A 20543-nucleotide genomic window follows, 5' to 3' on the forward strand; every position below is an offset into this window, starting at 1 on the left:
TTGTGTTTCTGTGACTGTTATTCAAGTCTGACAGTTCTGGAATCTCATTTTGACCAAGAGACCAATAGGAAAATATAATTTAAGCATGCACAGCCCTCCCTGTACCATCAATGTTATTAATCCAATAGATAAAGAAGGATGAAAATGAATAGAATTTATTGTGTTATTAGTTTTTAAAAGGTCTTTTAAAATTTTAAGCATGATCTTGGCATGAGAAGAGGCTGTAAATGGAGTCTTACCTCTCGTGGAATTACCGTATAATTAGACATGACTGCAGAAGGGGGAGCTGAACCATTGGGTTTGGGCAGTGTTAGAGGCCACTTGAGAAAAGCAGCATCTGACCTGCTGGTAACTGTATTCAGCAAGGTTGTACAGGGTAGCACATTCCTGCGTGTTCTGCATATGAACACACACAAAAATTACTGGAGAAACTTTGCTTTTTAGGCCATCTTTCAGTCCTCAAAAAGCTTCAAGGAAACTATATTTAGGTAGAGTTGATTTTCATTTCAAAAGAAGTCTCAAAAAAATGCAAGGATAAATCTTTGTTCTATATTCATGTTGGTGACAGCTGTCTCACAGAGTAACATCTTTCAGTTAATTGAAATGCATTAATAAATGTATTATCCAATATCTAAAAATGAAACTACTCCAAGTGACTAAAATTACATTTCTAGAAAGAAAATCTATTGAAATGGTGTATGCAATTTTCAGTTTATAACAATTACCATAGTTGGTGACTTGAGAATAAGAATTTATCTCAGGCAGCATGTCTGTGCTGGGCAGGTGCCGCAGCCCTGGCACGGGCTGCCCCAAGGTGCTGAGGGCTCCTCCTTGGAGGGGCCGCCTGGGCATGGGGCTGGGCTCCCTGTGCTGGAGCACAGGGTTGGAGAAGGCGACCTCCAGGGGTCCTGTCAGCCTCAGCCATTCTGGGATTTTGAGTTAGTAATTACTTTGCATTACTTGAGTTAGACTACTGTAATTCAGTAATGAGGCTGAGTTAAAACCAGAGAATGAGGCTATTGGAGAACCAGAGATACTTTTAGGTCAGACCATCTCCTCAGGAGCATGTGGAGTCAGTACACTGGGATGTCCTACCCCAGGATGTCCTATACTTGGTGGCTGCTTATTGGCGAGGGCTGTTAAGGGATTGACCTGAATTTTTGCGGTGGTTAGCAGACTGGTTACTGTGGGCTTGAATGTTTAATGCTTCTGAAATGTAATCATGTTGTTATTGGTATTCTACAGTAGTTAGAATTTTCATCATTTTTTTGCAAATAACTTGTGTTTGAATTCCTGAACTTATACTGATATTAGTACAGGCTTTGATGCTACCAGGATGACTTCAGCAGATGATGTGCAGTTGAACAAAACAAACATAAACTGCCCTGCATCAGAGCCAAAGTGTAGCACTTTCGATAAAGTTGGAAGTAGCTTACGATTACGGATGGATTCCTGGTAGCACGACTTACCTAGCAGTCTTTATGTACGGTACTTCTTACGGAACTCAAAATTAGTAGCAGCGTGAACTGGTGTTCCATCTAAGAGCAGAGCAGCGTGTGTTCTGGTGAATGGGCTAGAAGGAATTTGCCAGCTTTTAGATGGCAAGCTGAATATTTTCAAATATCTTTCTTAGAAAAACTCTAGTATGCAGAAAGTTGCAAAGCAGATTTAAATCGTTGAAGAATAATGTGTTTTGATTAAAAACACATCCTAGAAGTTTATTGACTCAGATTGCTCTGTGTGTGCGTGTCTGTGTAAAATCTGCCATGGGAGCAAGGGAAGATTGTGTATTCAATCATGATGAGTCTCTTCATGAGTCCCCTCGTGATTTGAGACTATTTCTGTTATTTTTGTCTTCTGACAAAAAGTTCCCATAGGATTCCCTCCTTGGACTCCTGAAGGATCTGGAAAAACTATTTCTGTCCAAAATAATAATAGCATGGGCTTTTGGGTTTGATCATGAACTGACATTTAAAAGTCATCTGAGGAAAGATACTTTGTGATTGAAGTCAGTTTTTGTTTAATGCAGTGGTAGCTGATCTTTCCCATCTGGTATCACAGTAGTTGACGTGACATCTTCAGTTGTCCTCTGTCCAGCTTGTGAGATTCCCTAGGAGGTACTTCCCAAGAGACCCATGAGTGGATCAGGTCGTTCTGTTGCTCCAGTTATTGCTTGGCTTTCTTTATCCCCAGAGGAAAACCTAGAAAACTGGCAGCTACACAAAAGAGAATGTGAGGGGAAAACCCAGTACCTACAGAGTGCACTTGGAAGTGTGGTCATGTAAGGACTGGGGCAGCTTTTGCCTACTCTCTGCCTGACTCTTCCATACTTGTGCCAGATGCACGTTTCACCTGAGCTATAGTCATTACATTTTACACACAGTGAAGGAAAGGTAGAGGGTGCTACTGTTTACTGGCTCTCAAATGGCCAGCATTTAACACTGCTCGCTTCCCCTCGGGTGCTGTAGCTTGACTTGCTGCTTCTGCCACACCCTCACGCTGAGGAGTCGGCCAAGGAGAGGAGCACAACCTTGTCTAGCTCTGGGTGAGGCACTGCCTCGTGCTGCTCCAAACCCTTCAGTTTTAGAACGTAATGTGTCTGAAAAGAGATGTGGGTATTTCTGTTTTGGCTTTTTTGGGTGTTTGATGGATTGCTAAGATAGGATCTTTCCTGCTAAGAAGCTGGATTTTATCCCAAACCCTGTGAATGACACACAGGATCAGATTCTCACAGCCTTCAGACTGATTGCCAAAACTCTTGCATTCAGTAAGGCACAGAACAACTGCTTCCTGTGTGCAAAACTCACCAAAGCAGTCGCTCCCATGTACAAGGGAGGGCAGTTGTGTATTTTGTGATGTCCTTGAGATACCTCTGTTTTCTGTACAAAAAATACCACCCACTAGTTGGAGGAAAAAGCACCGATCATGGCAGCTGCACGGGAGCTCACTTCCAAACAAGTAATGGGTGCATTTTGAAAATGGGAACTCTTACCTCGTTTCTCTATTTTCTGTTGTGATTCCCAAAGGTCTCAGTATGGGCGGATGAAGATAAAGCATGACTCAGTGCTCAGCTATGCTGCACTTGAGATCTCCTGTCAATGAGGAACTTAAGAGTTGAGTTCAGCAGATTCAAGTAGTCATAATTTTTAGGGTTTGCAACCTGGAACTAAAGAGACTCCTAGATTCTGAGATACCAGACAAACAAAGGCACATAGCCCATCTCTCTGATATTTGTTATTGAGAAGGAAAGCCTGGAAAACTTTTGGCATCAGAGGAGCATAATTCCACAGGGAATGAAGCTGAAAAAAATCATTGTGTTATTAGGCCAGTGTCGTTTTTGTGCTGTAACTACTATGCACTTTGTTGCCTTTTATACATCTTTGTTCTCTGGGTGCATTGTGGTCTTTATCCCCATAATAATATAATATATACTACTCTAGATACTCTAAAAACTTAAATTGGCAAATTCCATGTGTTTTATGTCATTTGGCATTCTGCACAACCCCCCCTCAGTTTGTCATAAATTCCTACAACAGAGCAAGTTCACATCTGGTAGCAATTTCAGTATGCCAGATGAGGTGTAATCCTATAAAACCTAACTCATTTTCTCCAGCGCCTTTCAAAGATGAGCTCTCCTGCTCCTTTTCCATCAGACATACCACTTGCCCTCTGAGCTCTGCAGAATGACTTAGGCTGACAGTCTTTTCACACTTCATATAAAGTGCGGTTTTTGGAACAGGGGTTAGCATCAAGTACATAAGGCAGTACAAGCAAGTAGAGTGTTAAAGTCCTCAACATAACAAGCTTTTTCTTTTTTTTTTTTTTAATAGCATGTCCCTGCAGGATACAGTAATTGTTTTTTTTTCTCAGTATTTTGATGCATATGGAGCTCCTCTTGTTCTTCGAGTAAATTGTCATCTTACATATTGCATAATATCTGAAAGATGCACACATAGCTACTATTTGGGTTGTTTTTTTTTTACATGCTTTCACATAGTTTTAGCAAAAGTTATGTGTTTGGGGTAATTCAAGATACCCATATTGAAGACTGTAAAGTATTAAATGCAGTAACAAAACAGTAATGGGATGACTGCTCAATGAGCCATCTTAGCACACTACAGTAATTGTAAATAGCTCAAATTCCCAGTAAAGTGGCTGTTTAACAGCAGTCAATCGTTTTATATGTTCTGTAGTTTTCTGCTGTCCCATTAGATTTTGAGAAGTGGTTATTTTGGTATCTCATTGCCTTTATTACTTTATGCTTTCAAAGCTTGCCGATCCTGTTTCTCGAAAGGAATAGAGAGTAAGGGTAACTAAATCACAGAGGTTTGGTTTGTGGATTTTTTGTGAAATGGTGATGTATTATAATGTGTTATTAAACCAAATTAACAGAACTTAATTTAAAATGTTATTTCACACTTTCCTATGTCTTGCACTAGGACTTCTCAGACCTGTTTGTTCCTGCACAATCCTGTTTTTTATTGTGATGTTATCAAATTAAATGTCTGTTGATACCATATGAATGATACTTTAAAAAAATACAAACATCAGAATTTTTTACAATTACTATTGTTACTTCTAACTATAATACACTGCCACTATTAACTTATGTATTTAAAAGTCCCTTGCAATGGGACATTACTAGCTAGAAGCCACCTTGTCTATTATGATTTCTGTGACCTAATTTATACTCTTTTGAATCTGTTTATTGACAGGCCAAATATCCTGATGTTGTAGCCCTTCCAGAAGGACAGCTGGGAGATTACATGATTCTAAGGAATCCTAAACTTCCAGGGTAAGGCAATACATGAATGGGATTTTGCTTGTATTGTTTTTAAGAAAAAGGGACAAATTTTACTTACAACTGTGGAGTGATTTTTGTAGATAAAGGATCATAAAATGCACAGTGATAATCTCTCATAGTTCTCCTTGAAAATTAAGTTATTCTTTGCTTTGTAGAACTTCTTAAACACAGAGATTAGGTGATGCCTGTTACATTTTAGGGTTATAATGACACATTGAAAACAATGAGAGAGGAAAAAAAAGAAGTAGTACATGTACAGGCTGTTTCCACATTGCCTTCTTAGAGAAGTCAAATTGTATTGCTACCTTGTGTGCCCACTGTTACATTTTAAGAAAAAAAACAGTAATAATAATAATTAATAATAATAATATATTGGATTTGGAAGCTCAAATTACAATGAAGAATTGGAATTCAAAGTTCAGGAAGGCAGGACGCATCCTTCCTCTCCTGCATCAGAAAACACATCAGGTTCAACTGCATTTGCTCCATCTTGGTTTTCTTTCTGAATTACGTTATCAGAGCAATGGGCAGAGGACAGAGGCTGAGCAGCCCTCTTAATATGGCCGGGTGGGCCGCTGGCAAATTGGTTCTGTCAGATAAAGCAGCAGTTTCTGCCCCTTGGCCTGAACAAAAGAGCTCATCCCTGCTAGCGCAAAGGCCCGCGCAGCCTGTCACACCCAGTGCTTACAGCTCTTACTTTTTTCTGTGGGAGGAGGTGCAATGATCACAAATCACTGAAGCTAAGCATAGTTCCTTGTTCTTCTTTCCCTTAAAGAAAGTAAAGAAAATCACTTACCATTTTGCTGAAAGCAGCTACAGTTATATTCTTCCATTGTTTTATAAGGAAATCAGTTAGATTGAGGCGACTGTTCAATGTCATTTATTAGTATTACTTTGCTAGGTTTATTTGGGCTCCCTGCTTGACATATTCTGTCAGGTTTGCATTTTTAAATAATTTTAAAGGAAAAAATCCTTGAAGCTTCACGTAGCAAATGCAGTAATGCAGATGGGTTGTTTTAAAGCAGCAAAGGTACCACTAATGTTTTAGACTGATCTCTGTGTACTCCACTAGGAAAACTCTTACCCTGCCAACTGTCTAACTGTTCACTTTTACTACAGTACAGTGATCTTGTCCCACCGCCAAAGCTGGAAGTAAGGCAGAACACCAGAAACACTCTTGGAATAATGGGAGGGTCTAGGGATACAGGGATCTAGGCCTTGGCTGTAGTTATCTCTGTGTATTATTCTAAAAGAGCCATAAACTTTGCAGGGGTGGGTCTTATTGCAAGCCCAGAATCTCACTCTGTTTATGCAGACATTTCTTCTGAAATGAGTTTGTTTTCATGCTCTATCTAGCAGAGTATCAGACCACAGGTTGCAGAGAAATCTTCTCTTTCTTGCATATCATATTGTTTTTACCACTGTGCTCTGTAAACTTAAAATTTGTAAGAGACAAAACCAAGAACTAGGGGAAAAAAATCCTCTTGAAGTTTAAAAAGTTGAATGTACCTGGAAATGAAGTAATAACCTTCCCTTGTCAACAAATTACCAATTTTCCTTGGTTCAAAAATCTAAGAATTTCTGATTCCTAAATACAAAGATCTCTGAGTTGCATTACCGGACATGAATTTTGTTTAAGAGCACAATGAGCATGAACCTCCTGAATCCCATAGTTTTTCTGATTTTAAGAAACTAAGACAGTTGCCTAGTTAACAACTAACTTTTCTCTGGATATGATACAGGTTTGAATTAATGATTGTCTGGAAGATACATATAGATGAAGAAGGGAGAACCACACCTGTTCTGGACCTTCTGACTAAAGTACCAGAGCAAGGTAACGTCATTCTCTGCAGAGACAGACCATTTCTGAGCTTTTAAGGAGAATGCCTATCCCTTTTATTTGCCCAGCATCCCTTTAGATAAAATATATCTTGCAGAGCCCAGCCAGGCCAACAAATCCAAATCTAGCAAGCAGATAAGCTTCACCTCCTGCGTATTTATTTTAAAGAGGCTTGCAAAAAAAGTGTCTTCTTTTAGACAGCAGATAACCTGCCTTACCCTAAAATGCAAGCCTAACAGCTACTTTCAGTCACAGCATACCTGTTTGAAAATCGTGTTCGCTTTTACATTATTCTTGTAGTCTTGGAGCGGAAAATGGCACCTTTTGAAAATGCACCTACCTGCTTCCGAAGCATGCTGCTGCTGTTTGGAATTGAGACAGCAATCGAGAATCTGATCAAAGTGGCTGGCTTGGAAAAATCAATTCCAGCATTACTTACAAGAGGTAGCAATTTCAAAAGTACTTTTAATTAAGATATTGTGTTATGCAGTCTATAATTTTATTGAATATAAACATTAAGTTATTTTCCATTTAGAAACCATACTCATAAAACATGCTATCTGTACAATTATGGCACGTTATATATAAATTGTCATGACATGAAAATAAATACAGCCATTTAAATACAAAAATGCCAAATAAAATAGTTACATGTACAGAGTGATTTCATTATAAATTTATCTTTCTGTATCATTAATGTACCAGAGTGGTTTATCTTTTTAACATTTTCTAGATAGCTGGAAAGTGTTAAAAGATCATGCACTGTCAAAATCAAGTCCATAAAAAGTGGAAATTTCATTCACAGCTCTGTAAAAGTACAGTGATTTTAAAATGACTAGAGAACAGTAAGAGACTCCTAGAACAAAGAGTTAAATAGCTTTCTTATTAAATTAGGCTGGAAGCAGGCAAATAATTTGAAGATTTTCAAGAAATATTATGCTAAAAAAATGTAATTGTCTGAAGTAACTTTTTTCCATAGCATAAGTTTTGGGTAGAAACAGCATTAAACTAAACAAGAATGGACCATTATACTGTCATAACAAGAAGTGGGTGAGTTCAGTACTGCTTGCTGTGAACGTTAGTTAATTTTTTGTTTGTTTTACTTATGGGAAAAATTCTAGTAGATAATACACTATGAAAGCACCACATTTCATACCTTTGTCCCTGAAGAAGCAAAACAGAACAGACATCTTGTAATCTTCCTTCACTTCCATCAGAGGTACCATTAGCTGATTTGTGAACTGGCAGCGTTTTTCAAGAGTTAATGCCCTGCTCTATCACAACCAAATGGCATTGTCCAAACCAAACCTATACAATCTGAAATCGCATACTTCCTACAGAGTGTAACAGTTATTCCTAGAATCAAGGATCAAAGAACTATGTGGAATCTTGAGTAATTTTAAAAGACTTCCTTTTCAAGTCCATAGCTGCAATAATCATGCAAAAGCAGTGCTACTGCCTGATCTATATGTTACTTATGACAAAGTATGCAGCAGTCATGAAATAGGTGTAGAAATCAAGAATTAAACCTACTAATTTCAAAGCCATAGTATGTTTATAACACCATAGTTTTAATAAGCCACTATGTGATCATTGAAATAGTCTCCTACTGTTCTGGAAGGTTAGGAAAAACTGACAGAACAGATAGGTTTGTGTTAGAATCTACAGTGGAACAATGCCAGAGATTAAGTTTTGATGAACAGCAGCTCTGTAAAATATATCATTAGATATAAGGCAGACTAATTTCAAGTTTGGAATGCAGCAGACAGGCAAAATTCATTGCTACTTTACCCACTGACATATTACTGGTTTAGCTAGCTTTGTGCAACCTTTACTTTATTTCATCTTTATCTCTTTCTTGCATGAAAATGAAACTGTTTATCAGCAAACACACTTCTGTTTGCATAAGAAATGCGTTTAAAGTTACAGCATAAAAAAAAAAAAAAAAAAACCTTTTCAGCTGCAGATAATCTTTCCCAAACTTCTCTAACAATTGGAGGGTTTCTGATATTAAAAAAATGGACCTCTTTTCCCCTGGTTTTCTTTGAAAAGGAGGGGTTATTACCATTGTTAACTACAAGCTTATTACACTGTTGTAGTATCACATTTAAGTAATGACCTTATTCCAGAAAGGCATACTATCACCTGGAAGTGGACTATAAGCCTGCTAATACAATTCACTTCCCACTACGAAGCCCTACTGCTATATGATTGGTGTTATTCTGCATTTCATATTTCTTCCTTGATTTGAGCCAATCTACAGCATTTTAGAGTTTTGCTTTTTAAATTTCAGGTAAAATGGAGTAACTCAAACATCACATTGAGATCCTAATATAAATACGTTTTTAAAAATGTTAACCTACATTATTTTGAAAAAATATTACCAGTAATACTGTATACAGCTAACAGTAACTGTATACAGATAACAACATAGCAGTTCACTGTAGCTTGAATAGCATCTCTCTGCACATTTTAGGGAGTGTAATTCCCAAGCATGTGGGAAAGGTGGCTATAGATTTTATCACACTACCCACAGTTTTGAGTGTATCCTCAGTTTCCAACTCAGGATCTTCTTTGCCAATGGCTTACTGCAACATCTCACAGGCTTTCAGCTGTACATATCGATGTTTACAAGGTAAAGTCATCGTTAAGTTGCTGAAGTAGTGATAAAAACTTAGTTCCAGTACTCATCATGAGAAAGTGACCCTCCAGCTTCTGATACTGTCACATTTTTTTCTGTCACTTAAAAAGAACAAGCCTGAAAGCGGATGGCCATGCTACGCAATAGGTGGGATGTCAGTGAAATAATGCCACACAAATGCAAAAAGCAATTGACACGGTCTGAAAGACCTAAAGTAATCTGGAAAATTCAGAATATATCATTCCTATCGCTCAATTTCTATTAGGTAAGAGCGAGCTGTGGTTTCACCTTAAATAGCAGCATGTAACATATAGAAAATAAAAGACCAATATGTCAGACAAGTTAAGCTCAGCTGTCACATAAAATTCAAAACTTACCTTTAACCCTTTTCACTTAGTTTCAGAAGCTTTAGGTAGATACAAAGTGATCACAAAACTTCTGGAGGCAGTCTGGTTGTTCTTAACCTCATGCATTAGTACTTAAGTGTTCTGCAATAACATGGTAGTTCCATAGATCAGTAACACTTGAATAGCCACTTCAGTTGTATTTTCAGTGGACTTAATGCTAAAGTTTAATATTAGGTTTTGTCAGAGCATTTCTTCTTCCTAGCAGGTATGAGCACAAACGCCAAGGCAATTCGCTTGTTAGTAATTAGGTTTTCTATGTTAGTGCAACACCTCAGGAAACCTGTAATTCTGTGCTCTTCCAATTCTAAGGAAGTGGACATTTAGTATTATTTTGATCTGTCCTCTAGCTTCAAGGTATGGCACATTATCTGTTCTGTCACATTAAATACATTCATTTAGGTTACATAGCAAATGCATGTTTTAGTGCTATTCCATGTCTTTGAAAAGGCCTACCAATTAGAAACCATTTCTTAAAGCAAAAAACATTCACAGCTGAAAAATGCACCGAACACAATAGAAAAAAAAAAATCACCATAATTGTATTCCATTAATCTCTCACTTTGCAGTGTGCTCAAATGAAAATAACCTTAAGGAAACAGTTACACTTTGTGGAGAACTAATGTGCAGTCTTCGTTCTCCTTGAAGAGACTGGACATAACTGGGTCATCTTTGGCCTGTACATTCTTCAAATAATAGTTTACTATCTTGCCATCGAGTTTGTACTGATGAGGAATGCTTTCATAGGGTTTAAGGTCAAGGTCCAGGACAGAAACAGAAAAAGTGAATCTTGATTTGGATGCTAGTACCACAGGTCTTTGCTCAGAGCTGGAAAACAAAACCGTATTACACATCTGAGTCACCGAGGTTAGGATTTTTCATTCACACGTCCCAGGTCCCCTTACAGAAGTGACTCTCGTATTTATTTTACAACTTTCACGAAAGCCTAAGAAAATAAATGTCAATGTAGCACTCAGGAAATTACAGCTCCAGCTTAAGTAGTCTTTAAGTAAATTTGCTGAATCTTCTTCCAGTCATTTTCCTTTCAGCTTCCACAGAGTTTAAGTCAAAATGCTACTCACAATTAGTCTGTCTCTGTATTTAGTGAATACACTAAATATCACTATTTCTAGGTGAGATTGAATACAAATCAAGAGCCTTATTAACTAGCAGAAGAAATTACTGCAACTCTCACTTGGTTCAAGGTAATACAATTTAGTATCAGAACTACTGTCCAAGCATATTGAAGGATGGAGAATTTAGTAACAGATCAACTTTTGCAAGAGCCATCTCCCACATGAACCTTTTACTCAAGAACCGCAGGGCAAACGCAGAAGACCATATGCTCTAAAGTAAAATCCCCCATATAAGAGCAAGACTTATTGCTGACACAAGTCAAAACAGGTAACACTTTGGCAAAGCCTCTTGCCTTACAGTAGATGTCACCTCCTGATATTGCCTTGTTTCTATTGATATGCTTAATACAGACTTCTGTTTTCTAATTGAAGTTAAAAGCAACTCATCTAGAAAAAAATCTCTCCGATGAGGACAGCAAGGCAGAAAAATTTTACCTAGCTAAATACCATGTATATCTACCATGAACAATCAACTCAAACTTCACGACGGGAGTAAATATAAAAGCTTGACCTTTTATCAACTTAAAACCCTTCAAAAAAAAAACAGATGTCTACCCTGTCTTAAATCAGAACCCTACCTCACCAATATGCCCACAGAGAAATATTTGGACACACACACACACAGGAAAACAAAAAAAAAAAAGCTTCAACAGTTATATGGATTTACTGAACTGTGTAAATGAATCTTCAGATTCCTAATGAATATTAGTCACTCAAAAGCAGATAACTCTTACCATTCGTCTTGTAGACAAGGTGAAAGGGAAATCATGATGGAGCAGTCTTTAGCAGTCATTGCTATTCTGTACTGTTGCACCTACCCAACATAGAAATGACAAGAATTTTCCATTATTATTTGTATTTACCTTTATATAAAGCATATACCATTCTTTATGTTCTTTCAAAAGGCACTGGTACACTTAGTATATTACTATGTTGGTAGTTAAAAGAGCTGGAAATTATCTCTATAGCAGATGTTTAGCAAGAACAAGTGCTTTTACAGCATCCTGTGTAAAAACTGTGTTTATTTCTACAGAAATGTCTTTTCCTGAAGGTCAGAGAAGCACCTGGTCATGTAAATGCCTCCTCAGCCTAGACAGGAAATAGCCAGCTTTTTTTTTTTCCATGAACAGGTGCTAAATAGTTTGGTTTTAAGTGTTTCTGCTACATACCATACAGCTTGGCACCCTGTCAAAACTAAGCACTTTTACCTGTACAAAATTCTAACGAGACAGTGGTGATGCTAACAGGCTATCCATCGATTTCAGTTAGATAAGTGTTTATTAAAAACTGTCAGACAAAAGTTTCAACAATATATACAGGAAAAGTACCTTTGTTAATGCAAATGCTATTGTCCCATCATCTTCAGTTGAAAGATCTAGCAGCTTCTCATAAAATGCTTCATTGTAAGGCCCATCTATCTGTAATGTACTTCTAAATAAATTTTAAAAGAAGATTTACAGACAGCCAAGATGATTTACTGATAGCCAGTGAGATCTTTCTTAAGCAGCCCGGATATTCAGATTAGAACATACCAACACCAACACCAGTAAAGATGGCAACAGGTTAATTAACACCCTGACCAATCCCTATTAGCCTCATTTTGCTTAAGATCTGCTACTGTTTAGGTTTGGGTGTTTGTTTTGGTTTTTTTGTTAGTTTGTTTTTAAGATTAATCACTCTTAATTCACCCTCACCTCTGTATCACAAAAACAGCATTTTTTTTAGTGAAAATCGGAAAGTTTCAAAGTTTGTAACTGTGGAAGTTCCCAGAAAGCTTGGCTTTCTGGGAAAATAGTGGGGCATGAACTTTCTTACAAGACCCTGCTCCCCTTCCCCCCACTTCATAATGCGTGCAGGTACTTGATGTGCTAGCAATGGAATGGCTTACTTGGTCTCCTTCCTTCCTATGTTAAATACCTGGACTCCTGAAAATATGAACCCATAAAAATGGAGTTTTAGAGCATACAGACACCACATAGATAAAAGAATACATTTTCAAGTGACTTGCTTCACGTACAAATATCCAGGTAAGCACCACTGCAAATGGTTTAAGCATTTGCATTAAGGCCACTGCATTGCCTGCCAGAATATAACCCTTCAAATTGCAACAAAGGAACCCAAAGCTGCACCACCTTGTAAGTGAAGCCACAGTGCCCTCTTGTGATCAGTGGCAGAATTACAGGCAAGTTACCCCTCAAGAATGCAAAAAAGTGTCAAAGTTACGGCTTTTTATAGTGATTATTTCAACTAATAAGCCGTATTTTAGAACAAATGTAGCAGCTTGCAATATTCAATATTTGTTCACCAGGCACGATATATAGCAAGATAAAGATTCATGTGCCTCAAGTATGATTTGATTGCTTGTGATCTGGCATTTTAAGCTACTCTTACTCTTAACAAGGTCAGGCTGAACAAGAGCAGATATTAATTAGTCCATTATCCCTTCAATTGTTCTGTTACATCCTGCAAGTTCAGTTTGGATTGTTGCTGAATATCAAAGTAAGGGTTTTAAAGGGCAGGTAGTAGGTAGACCAATACGACTTGAGAATGACTGTAAGAACACCATTATTACTGCATTTAATGCCATTATCATCTTCCACTTATCTGGCATTTCAAGTTAGAGATTCAGAACATGCAATACCATTAACGATGGTGACACACAGCATACCAAAAGATAACAAATAGTTGCATGTGTACAGACTCAGTCTTGCCTGCAAAGCTATTTAATCAGAACTGAAAAGACATCAAATCTTACCTCTCTTCAGGAAACTCCTCTAAGTACTGTTCAACTCTAGTGTACAATGGATAGAGTCCTTCAATATCCAGCATGTCAAGCATCTGAGCCTGAAGGGTTTTATAAAGCAGACAACCCTTTGGTAAGCCAGAGCTTTCCAATTTATGTTTACCTAGAAGAAAATATATTTTCAAAAAAAAAGGCAAATATTATATCTTTGTTTTGCTTCATTTTGCTATCACAGGTACTTGTTCACAAAGCAAATCCAAATGTGCTTCAGACCAGTCAAAGAAAAAAAGCCAAAACACTTCCATTTCCAAGCACTAATATAACAGGTGCCTCTACTTAATTGCACATTTAAATAACACGTATTTGGCTGTAAAATACCATACTTGGTATACAACTCTACAAATTATTCAGATGAAAATGAACACTTCCATTGCAATCTACTTGTTCACATCTACAAGAATTTTTTTGCAAGTTTGAAGCCACCACAAATTTGATTTCAACAGTACAAACTGCTGGTAGAGAGTAATTTGGCAAATCAGAGTCTCTCTCAGATAGTATAAATTGAATCGTATTTGATATTTGTGTAAGACAGACAGCTCTTTCTCCACAAAATACAGCAAAAAGCAACCAGCAGTAAAACAGATCTTCCTTAAAGCAGATCAAGAAGCACACTATTTGTATAATTGGAGTAATTAGCAGCTTCTTGAACAATTCAAACTTTACAGGGAATTAACATGATTTACAGCCTTCCAGCTCTCATTTCCCATTTTTCCCCCCAGTATTCATACCTTCTCTTTACCAGGAGTGGTGTAGAAGAAAATAAAGTGAGCTACACCCTAGCTGGCTAGTCTGACAGAAGGAGCAAGGAAAGGCAAGAAACAGGTGCTATGTATCAGACCAACAAAAGCAGCCAGATTTCATCACATAGAACATAAAAATTCCCCGGTCATTTAAAATAACCTATTACTGTTACCAGCTCAAATGGGTATTTTCTTTAATTTATCCTCTGCTACCTTCTGAATTCATTTTTACCCCAGTCAGCAGGTACAATGCTAGAAGTTCTCACTGCAAGGTCACCCTACAAACAATTATTTAGCAGCTATGCGGCTCAGAAGTTTTTTTTTTTTTTTTAAAAAAAAAAAAAGAAATCACTAAATTCCCACTGTTTCAGTTCTCACACCACTATTAAAGACCAACTGAGAGGCAAGCATCCAAATCATTATGTGACAGCATTTAGTTATTGATATTGTTCAAGTAATTATTTCTTACCATTTCTTACTAGCTCCTTATTAAAAGCACTTGCTTCACAGTAGCTTCTTCCTTGTGAAATGGGAACTGTCTTCATATCACCTGCCCTGCAGGCATCAGTACTACTTAGTAGCGTCATAGTTATAACATGGATTAGTTCTTTAACAATTGTCCTTGTACAGTGTGGTCCACTGACCAATCCATTTGAAGGGAAAAAGAAAGGTTTTAAGTGACGAGCAAGTTCGTTCCAGTCAGATACACATTCCTGATCATCTTTACAGCCATAAATTAGTTCCCCGTTCTACAAATGAAAAAGGGAGATTGAGACACTTCATGAAATACAGTTACTCATACTTAGTTAATCAAAGTATTACATTTAATGTTTTTAAATGACACATGAAAGCGTTAGTATAACAGTATACATACAAATACACCCATTCCCAATCTCTTACTCAGATACCCCAGGTAACAACCTTTGAATTAGGACCACAAATAAAACAAACCATTTAAGTCACATGCTACTTACTCAACTACTGTAAGTAATAAGAACAATAGAAGTGAAATGATACTTAGCTTGTTTTCCTATTTCTTCTTTTTGAATAATGTCAATAGTGAAAAAGTGCAATGTTAAACAACCTTTTTTTAAAAGCCAAATAGGAAAAGGAAAGCTATAATCGAAAGAGACAGAAAAATCATGATATTTACCTGCAGTCTAATAAATAAACAGGACAGTTCATACAATTTTAAGTAATTCAAGTAGTTGGCTTAATACTTGAATAAATTGAAAATAATTTTATTTCTTAGAATTAATCTAAGATCCGCATAATCCATCACTTACTGCTTTATATTTTCCCTACATTACTTCCACATAAAAGATGACTTTTTACTTCTTCAGTGAGGCATGCTGTGCGTTTGACTTGCACAAATGTTGTAATTGTAATTTCCAAAAATACTTGTAGCAACATGCGAAGTTCTCTACCTTCTTCGTCCTGAGGCATACCAAGTTTTAAAACGGTCACCTTTGAAAGTCTTTTTCTATTAGTTGTTCCTTTGTGATTCACTGCAACTAATTAGTTCTGGAAAACTCCTATTTACCTGTCCTAACTTGAAATCTAACAACAGATTTTTCCATTTTTCCATTCTCTTCTACTTCATGGTCCATTAGTGATGGTGCCAATTAAGCAGTATCTTGACTGTTCAGGTGCTGAAGTGAAGTTGTTTAACCAAGGAAATCAAAAAAAAAAGCAAGACAGAGACGGATTTGATTGCTTACCTTAAATATTTTCAAGTTGTTCTGTGCCTCCTGTAATAAGCTCTTCAAAGCAAAGTGCATTCTTTGTTTATTTCTAGGGGGAAAAAAAAGCATATAAACATCCAAAAAATCCAAGAATGTTTTATCACCACCATTAGGTATTTACACCTATGCCTGGAGGACTCTGTCGAGTCAAAACTGGGCACCTGAAGTGAACACACCCATTAAGCATTGTTACTCATGCTAAAGTCACTGCAAAGACTAACTACTGGAAATTAGAATATTAAATCTGGGCAAATTAAAACACTTCTGAGGTTTCATGTTATGTAGCAGAAGGTACTGTTGCATTAATTAAGGAACTCTGATTCCTGAAATAGGTGTTAAGAGGCATATAGCACCAGAAACATTCACTGTAAAAGTCAGACAAGCAGGCATTAATCATTTTTAATGCTTCTGGGAAACTCAAAGTAATCTGAGAAAGAAATCTACAATATATTTTTTTGCCGCAAAAACACAGGTCACACAACTCCTTACCCTGAGAAGAGATCCAATGGGCAATATTTACTTGGTCGCTTCCATTTTCCATTTGCTACCTGTTGAAAAGCAGAACTACTCTTGTTAATCACTTTCTGTAATAGCTGTTCTCGGTTATTTTAAGGCAGGTGTGTGGCACTAATATCCTCTCTTCAGAAGTCCCATGATACTTAAACTCCTTGGACTTCCAGCTCATGACTACTAAGTGTCTTCCATGTCATATTTGCCTCAAAACACTCAAACTGTATTCACAAATGGAAAGTAGGATGAAAGGGCACATTAAATTCCAGTAAGCCAGTTATATGATTTCAGATACAAAATGGACATTGCTCATATACATCCCACATGTTACTGTAGTGGGTTTACGTGGCATGGTTTTGGTAGCAGGGGGCTATAGGGGTGGCTTCTGTGAGAAGGATCTAGAAGCTGCCCCATGTTTGGTAAGGGCCCCACCACTGACCAGAGCCAAGCCAATAAGCCGTGTTGTTTCGTACCTCTTTGAGAGCATATTTAAGTCAGGGAAAAAAAAATAAAAAAATAAATAAAAAAACAAACAAACACTGCGCAGCAGCTGGGAGAGTGAAGGGAGTGAGGAACGGCCTTGCAGGTGCCAAGGTCAGTGCAGAAGGAGGGGGAGAGGTGCTCCAGGCGCCGGAGCAGAAGTCCCCTGCGGCCTGTGGTGAGGACCATGGTGAAGCAGGATGTCCCCCTGCAGCCCATGGAGTGCCACGGTGGAGCAGGGTTCCATGCTGCAGCCCGTGGAGGACCTACATGGGGCAGGTGGCCCTGCACCGACGGAGGCTGCCGCCTGTGGAAGACCCCTGCCAGAGCAGTTTCTGGGCCGGACCTGTAGCCCATGGAGAGGAGCCCACGCAGGAGCAGGTGACCTGGCAGGAGCTGCTGCCCGTAGGGGAGCCAGGTTGGAGCAGTTTTCTCCTGAGGGATGGACCCCATGGTATGGACCCATATCTGGAGCAGCTCTGGAAGAGCTGCTGCCTGTGGGAAGCCCACACCAGATCAGTTCATCAAGGACTGCATCCCGTGGGTGGGACCCCACAGCACAGGGAACAAGAGTGACCGAGAAGGAGCAGCAAAGAAGCACTGGAGACTGACCATAATCCCCATTCCCCCGTTCCCTTGCGCCACTCGGTGGGAGGAGGTGGAAGAGGGTGGATGGGGGAGAAGGTGCTTTTGGTTTCTTTCCTTTGTTTCTTGCTTCTCTAGGTTGTTAGTAATAGGCAATAGATGTTACTATCTCCCTATGCTGAGTCTGTTTTGCCCATCACAGTAATTACTGCATGATCTCCCTGTCCTTATCTCAACCCTTGAGCCCTTTTCATCATATTTTCTCCCCATTCCTCTTTGAGGAGGGGGAGTGAGAGAGCAGTTGTGGAGTTCAGCCGCCCACCGGATTAAAACCACCACAGTTACCTGCTGCTTTACAGTATGGGATGTCACCATGCATTCGCTGAGCTGTATTTAAGAGGAAATTTGATTTAAGAGTTTACCTTATCAACAGGTTCAATAGTCCCTAAGGACAAATATTGTATTTGTTTGCTTCCAACTTCCCACAGAAATTTTTCCACCTCTCACTAAATAGATTCACACCCAGCAACTCAGATCCATATCCACCTAGTCATATCAGAGGTTTAAGCAACAACACGCAAGTTTCAACATGAAATAAGCTTATAACTGTGAATAAAACACAGTACTGTCAAAAGAAAGCAGGACGAAGACCAAAAAAATTACCTTTAGATGCTGATGCATACAGTAACGACACACCTTGTGTTTTATCTCCTGTGAAACATGGCTGGAAAAAGGAATGAAGCCACACTTGGGCTAAAACAAACAAACAGAAATGATTACAAATAGAAATGCATTTCTTTCTACAAAGGGCCCACAATATGCAAATCTTTCAAGTATTTACACAGAAAAAAAAATATAAATCAACGCCTAATACTTAAAGGTTTTATATACGTCACTGTACATTATTCCCAATTATTTTAGAGTACTCAGTGAAGAAATAAGGACACACAAAATTGCTGTGGCCTACAGAAGAAACCTACTAATATCTGGGAATTTAACAAGTTTCAAAAGATCAGAAATTTGGTGAGGGAGCAGGGATGGTATTTTATCCTATGGGTCACAGCAAAAGCAGTGAGCTATGCCATATCCTACTGCTGAATTTCTTCAAATCTGCTCTGGTCAGTACACGCTTAAAAACTGTAAACGAACAAAACCACAAAAAAAAACAGAAGGATTTTCTCCTATTCAATACCTTAATCTCTATGCAGAGGATTGGCCGATGTTCCACAAAACGATAGGTCTGCAGCCTGGTAAGATTAGGAAGGCACATTGCATAACCACTAAGTGTGTCCATATCCTTATCACAGCGAGACTCTAGAGAGAAAAAAAAAACACCACCAAGAAAATTAAGTGTGTGGATTTTTCTTTTACACTGTAGTTGTGTTGTTCAGCAGTTGGGGGAAAAAAGAAATGAAACAAAACACACATACACACAAAAAAAACACAACACAAAGGCAGGACACAGTTTAGCAGGATTTAGCCAATTATGCACTTGCATAAATCTGGCCTTCCCATTAGCAACACCCATTTTCTCCTTCCTCAAAAGTGTCATAAAGAGTGCTTCAAGAGCTGCTTTTAATGGCCTGTTTCCAGCTCATCCTAGGAAACTTAGCAATGAGAGGCCTGAAACAGCAAAGGAGTGGCCAAGGTAGAGATTTATAACTGTATTCAAAGACACGATCTCATGTGTGCTTACTAAAATTGCTGCCATCCCTGGGCCTGTGGAAATGGACAGGCGTATCAATAGCGACAGGCAGAAGTTGAGGAGAAAGTGTAAATCTAAACAGAATCCACAAGTGGCTTAGCTCGATTCCTCAGTTTGCATGTAGTGCTTCTGCAAGGTTTCAAACATTTGTCCCAGGCTTGAAATCAAGATACAATGTACTGAAAAATATTGATAGGAAGCAACTAACTGAAGAACCACCTCTCCCTAACATTCCAGTATTTACAACAAAATAATAAATAGGACAAAAGCAACATAAAAGAAACAAAAGTTAGGCTCCTCCTCCTTAAAGGAGGATTCCTGATTCTATGATAGTTTATTGCAAGAATTTTTAAAACCACCCAAAAATAGTATTTCTGAATATAGTCCAGATAAACAGTCTTGAGGGAAAAAAAAAAAAAAAAAACACAAGCAAGCAAAAAGGTTTCGGACTAAGGTTACAAGGAATTGCATAGATTAAAGCCTTGAAATAACCTCCCTCCACGCACCTTCGGGGAAAGGTAACAGGACAGAGAAAGGTCTGTGAGATTTTAATTCAAATTTAATGAGAACATACAGTCCTAGTTTTTCAAATATCTCTGTTGCTAAAAAGACAGGGAATACATGTGTTCAGTTAACAGCATCTGTTCTTAAAAAAAAAAAAAAAAAAAAAAAGCCCATTCTTAAAAATATATCACAATAGAAAACAAAACAAATAAAAAAATCACAGAAAAGGAAGCCTCCTTAGGCACCACCCTGCAAACACATGCAGTACTTCACTAGGATGAGCAAGAGGAAACCTCTGTTTAAGATCATTTTGTTGAAAAAAAGTAACTAAATTCTATCATTAACTTCTACCAAAGCATCATTGGTTTTGTAACTTCTGTTTTTCACTTTAGCAACTTTTATTAGGCACAGTATTCACTTACCTTCCTGGTTTCTGGTACTGTGAAACTTTCTCAGGTGACAAGTCAATACAGAGTGCCTTTTCCATAGGTAAATTAAGTCACTTTTTCCAAGGGATCAAAGGCTTCAAGGAACTGGCTACACTTACCAAAGGATTTAATATCACATCTTTCTTCTATGAAATCTCCTAAAACAGATGTTTCTGAGCCTTCTAAAGAAGGCTTGAGAAAACAGTATTTTAATGTGT

The 20543-nt window shown here is 38.0% G+C and overlaps 2 protein-coding genes across 2 annotated transcripts in view; one reads left to right on the forward strand and one right to left on the reverse strand.

Annotated features, from left to right (window-relative positions):
* Positions 1–8604, forward strand: part of CENPP (centromere protein P) — a 141465-nt gene extending 132861 nt beyond the window's left edge. Inside the window, exons 7-9 of the mRNA XM_032193861.1 lie at positions 4716–4795; positions 6547–6638; positions 6945–8604. Coding sequence (XP_032049752.1) covers positions 4716–4795; positions 6547–6638; positions 6945–7117 — 345 coding nt within the window. The 3' untranslated portion in view covers positions 7118–8604. The remainder of the gene's footprint in view (positions 1–4715; positions 4796–6546; positions 6639–6944) is intronic.
* Positions 8577–20543, reverse strand: part of IPPK (inositol-pentakisphosphate 2-kinase) — a 28393-nt gene continuing 16426 nt past the window's right edge. Inside the window, exons 5-13 of the mRNA XM_032193856.1 lie at positions 18881–19002; positions 18352–18441; positions 16603–16661; positions 16090–16162; positions 14838–15117; positions 13581–13731; positions 12154–12256; positions 11560–11639; positions 8577–10517 (exon numbers count right to left, since the gene is read on the reverse strand). Of these exons, the coding sequence (XP_032049747.1) occupies positions 10292–10517; positions 11560–11639; positions 12154–12256; positions 13581–13731; positions 14838–15117; positions 16090–16162; positions 16603–16661; positions 18352–18441; positions 18881–19002 (1184 nt within the window). The 3' untranslated portion in view covers positions 8577–10291. The remainder of the gene's footprint in view (positions 10518–11559; positions 11640–12153; positions 12257–13580; positions 13732–14837; positions 15118–16089; positions 16163–16602; positions 16662–18351; positions 18442–18880; positions 19003–20543) is intronic.

Source organism: Aythya fuligula, chromosome 10 (assembly GCF_009819795.1).
Source record: "Aythya fuligula isolate bAytFul2 chromosome 10, bAytFul2.pri, whole genome shotgun sequence".
Classification (NCBI taxonomy): Eukaryota; Metazoa; Chordata; class Aves; order Anseriformes; family Anatidae; genus Aythya; species Aythya fuligula.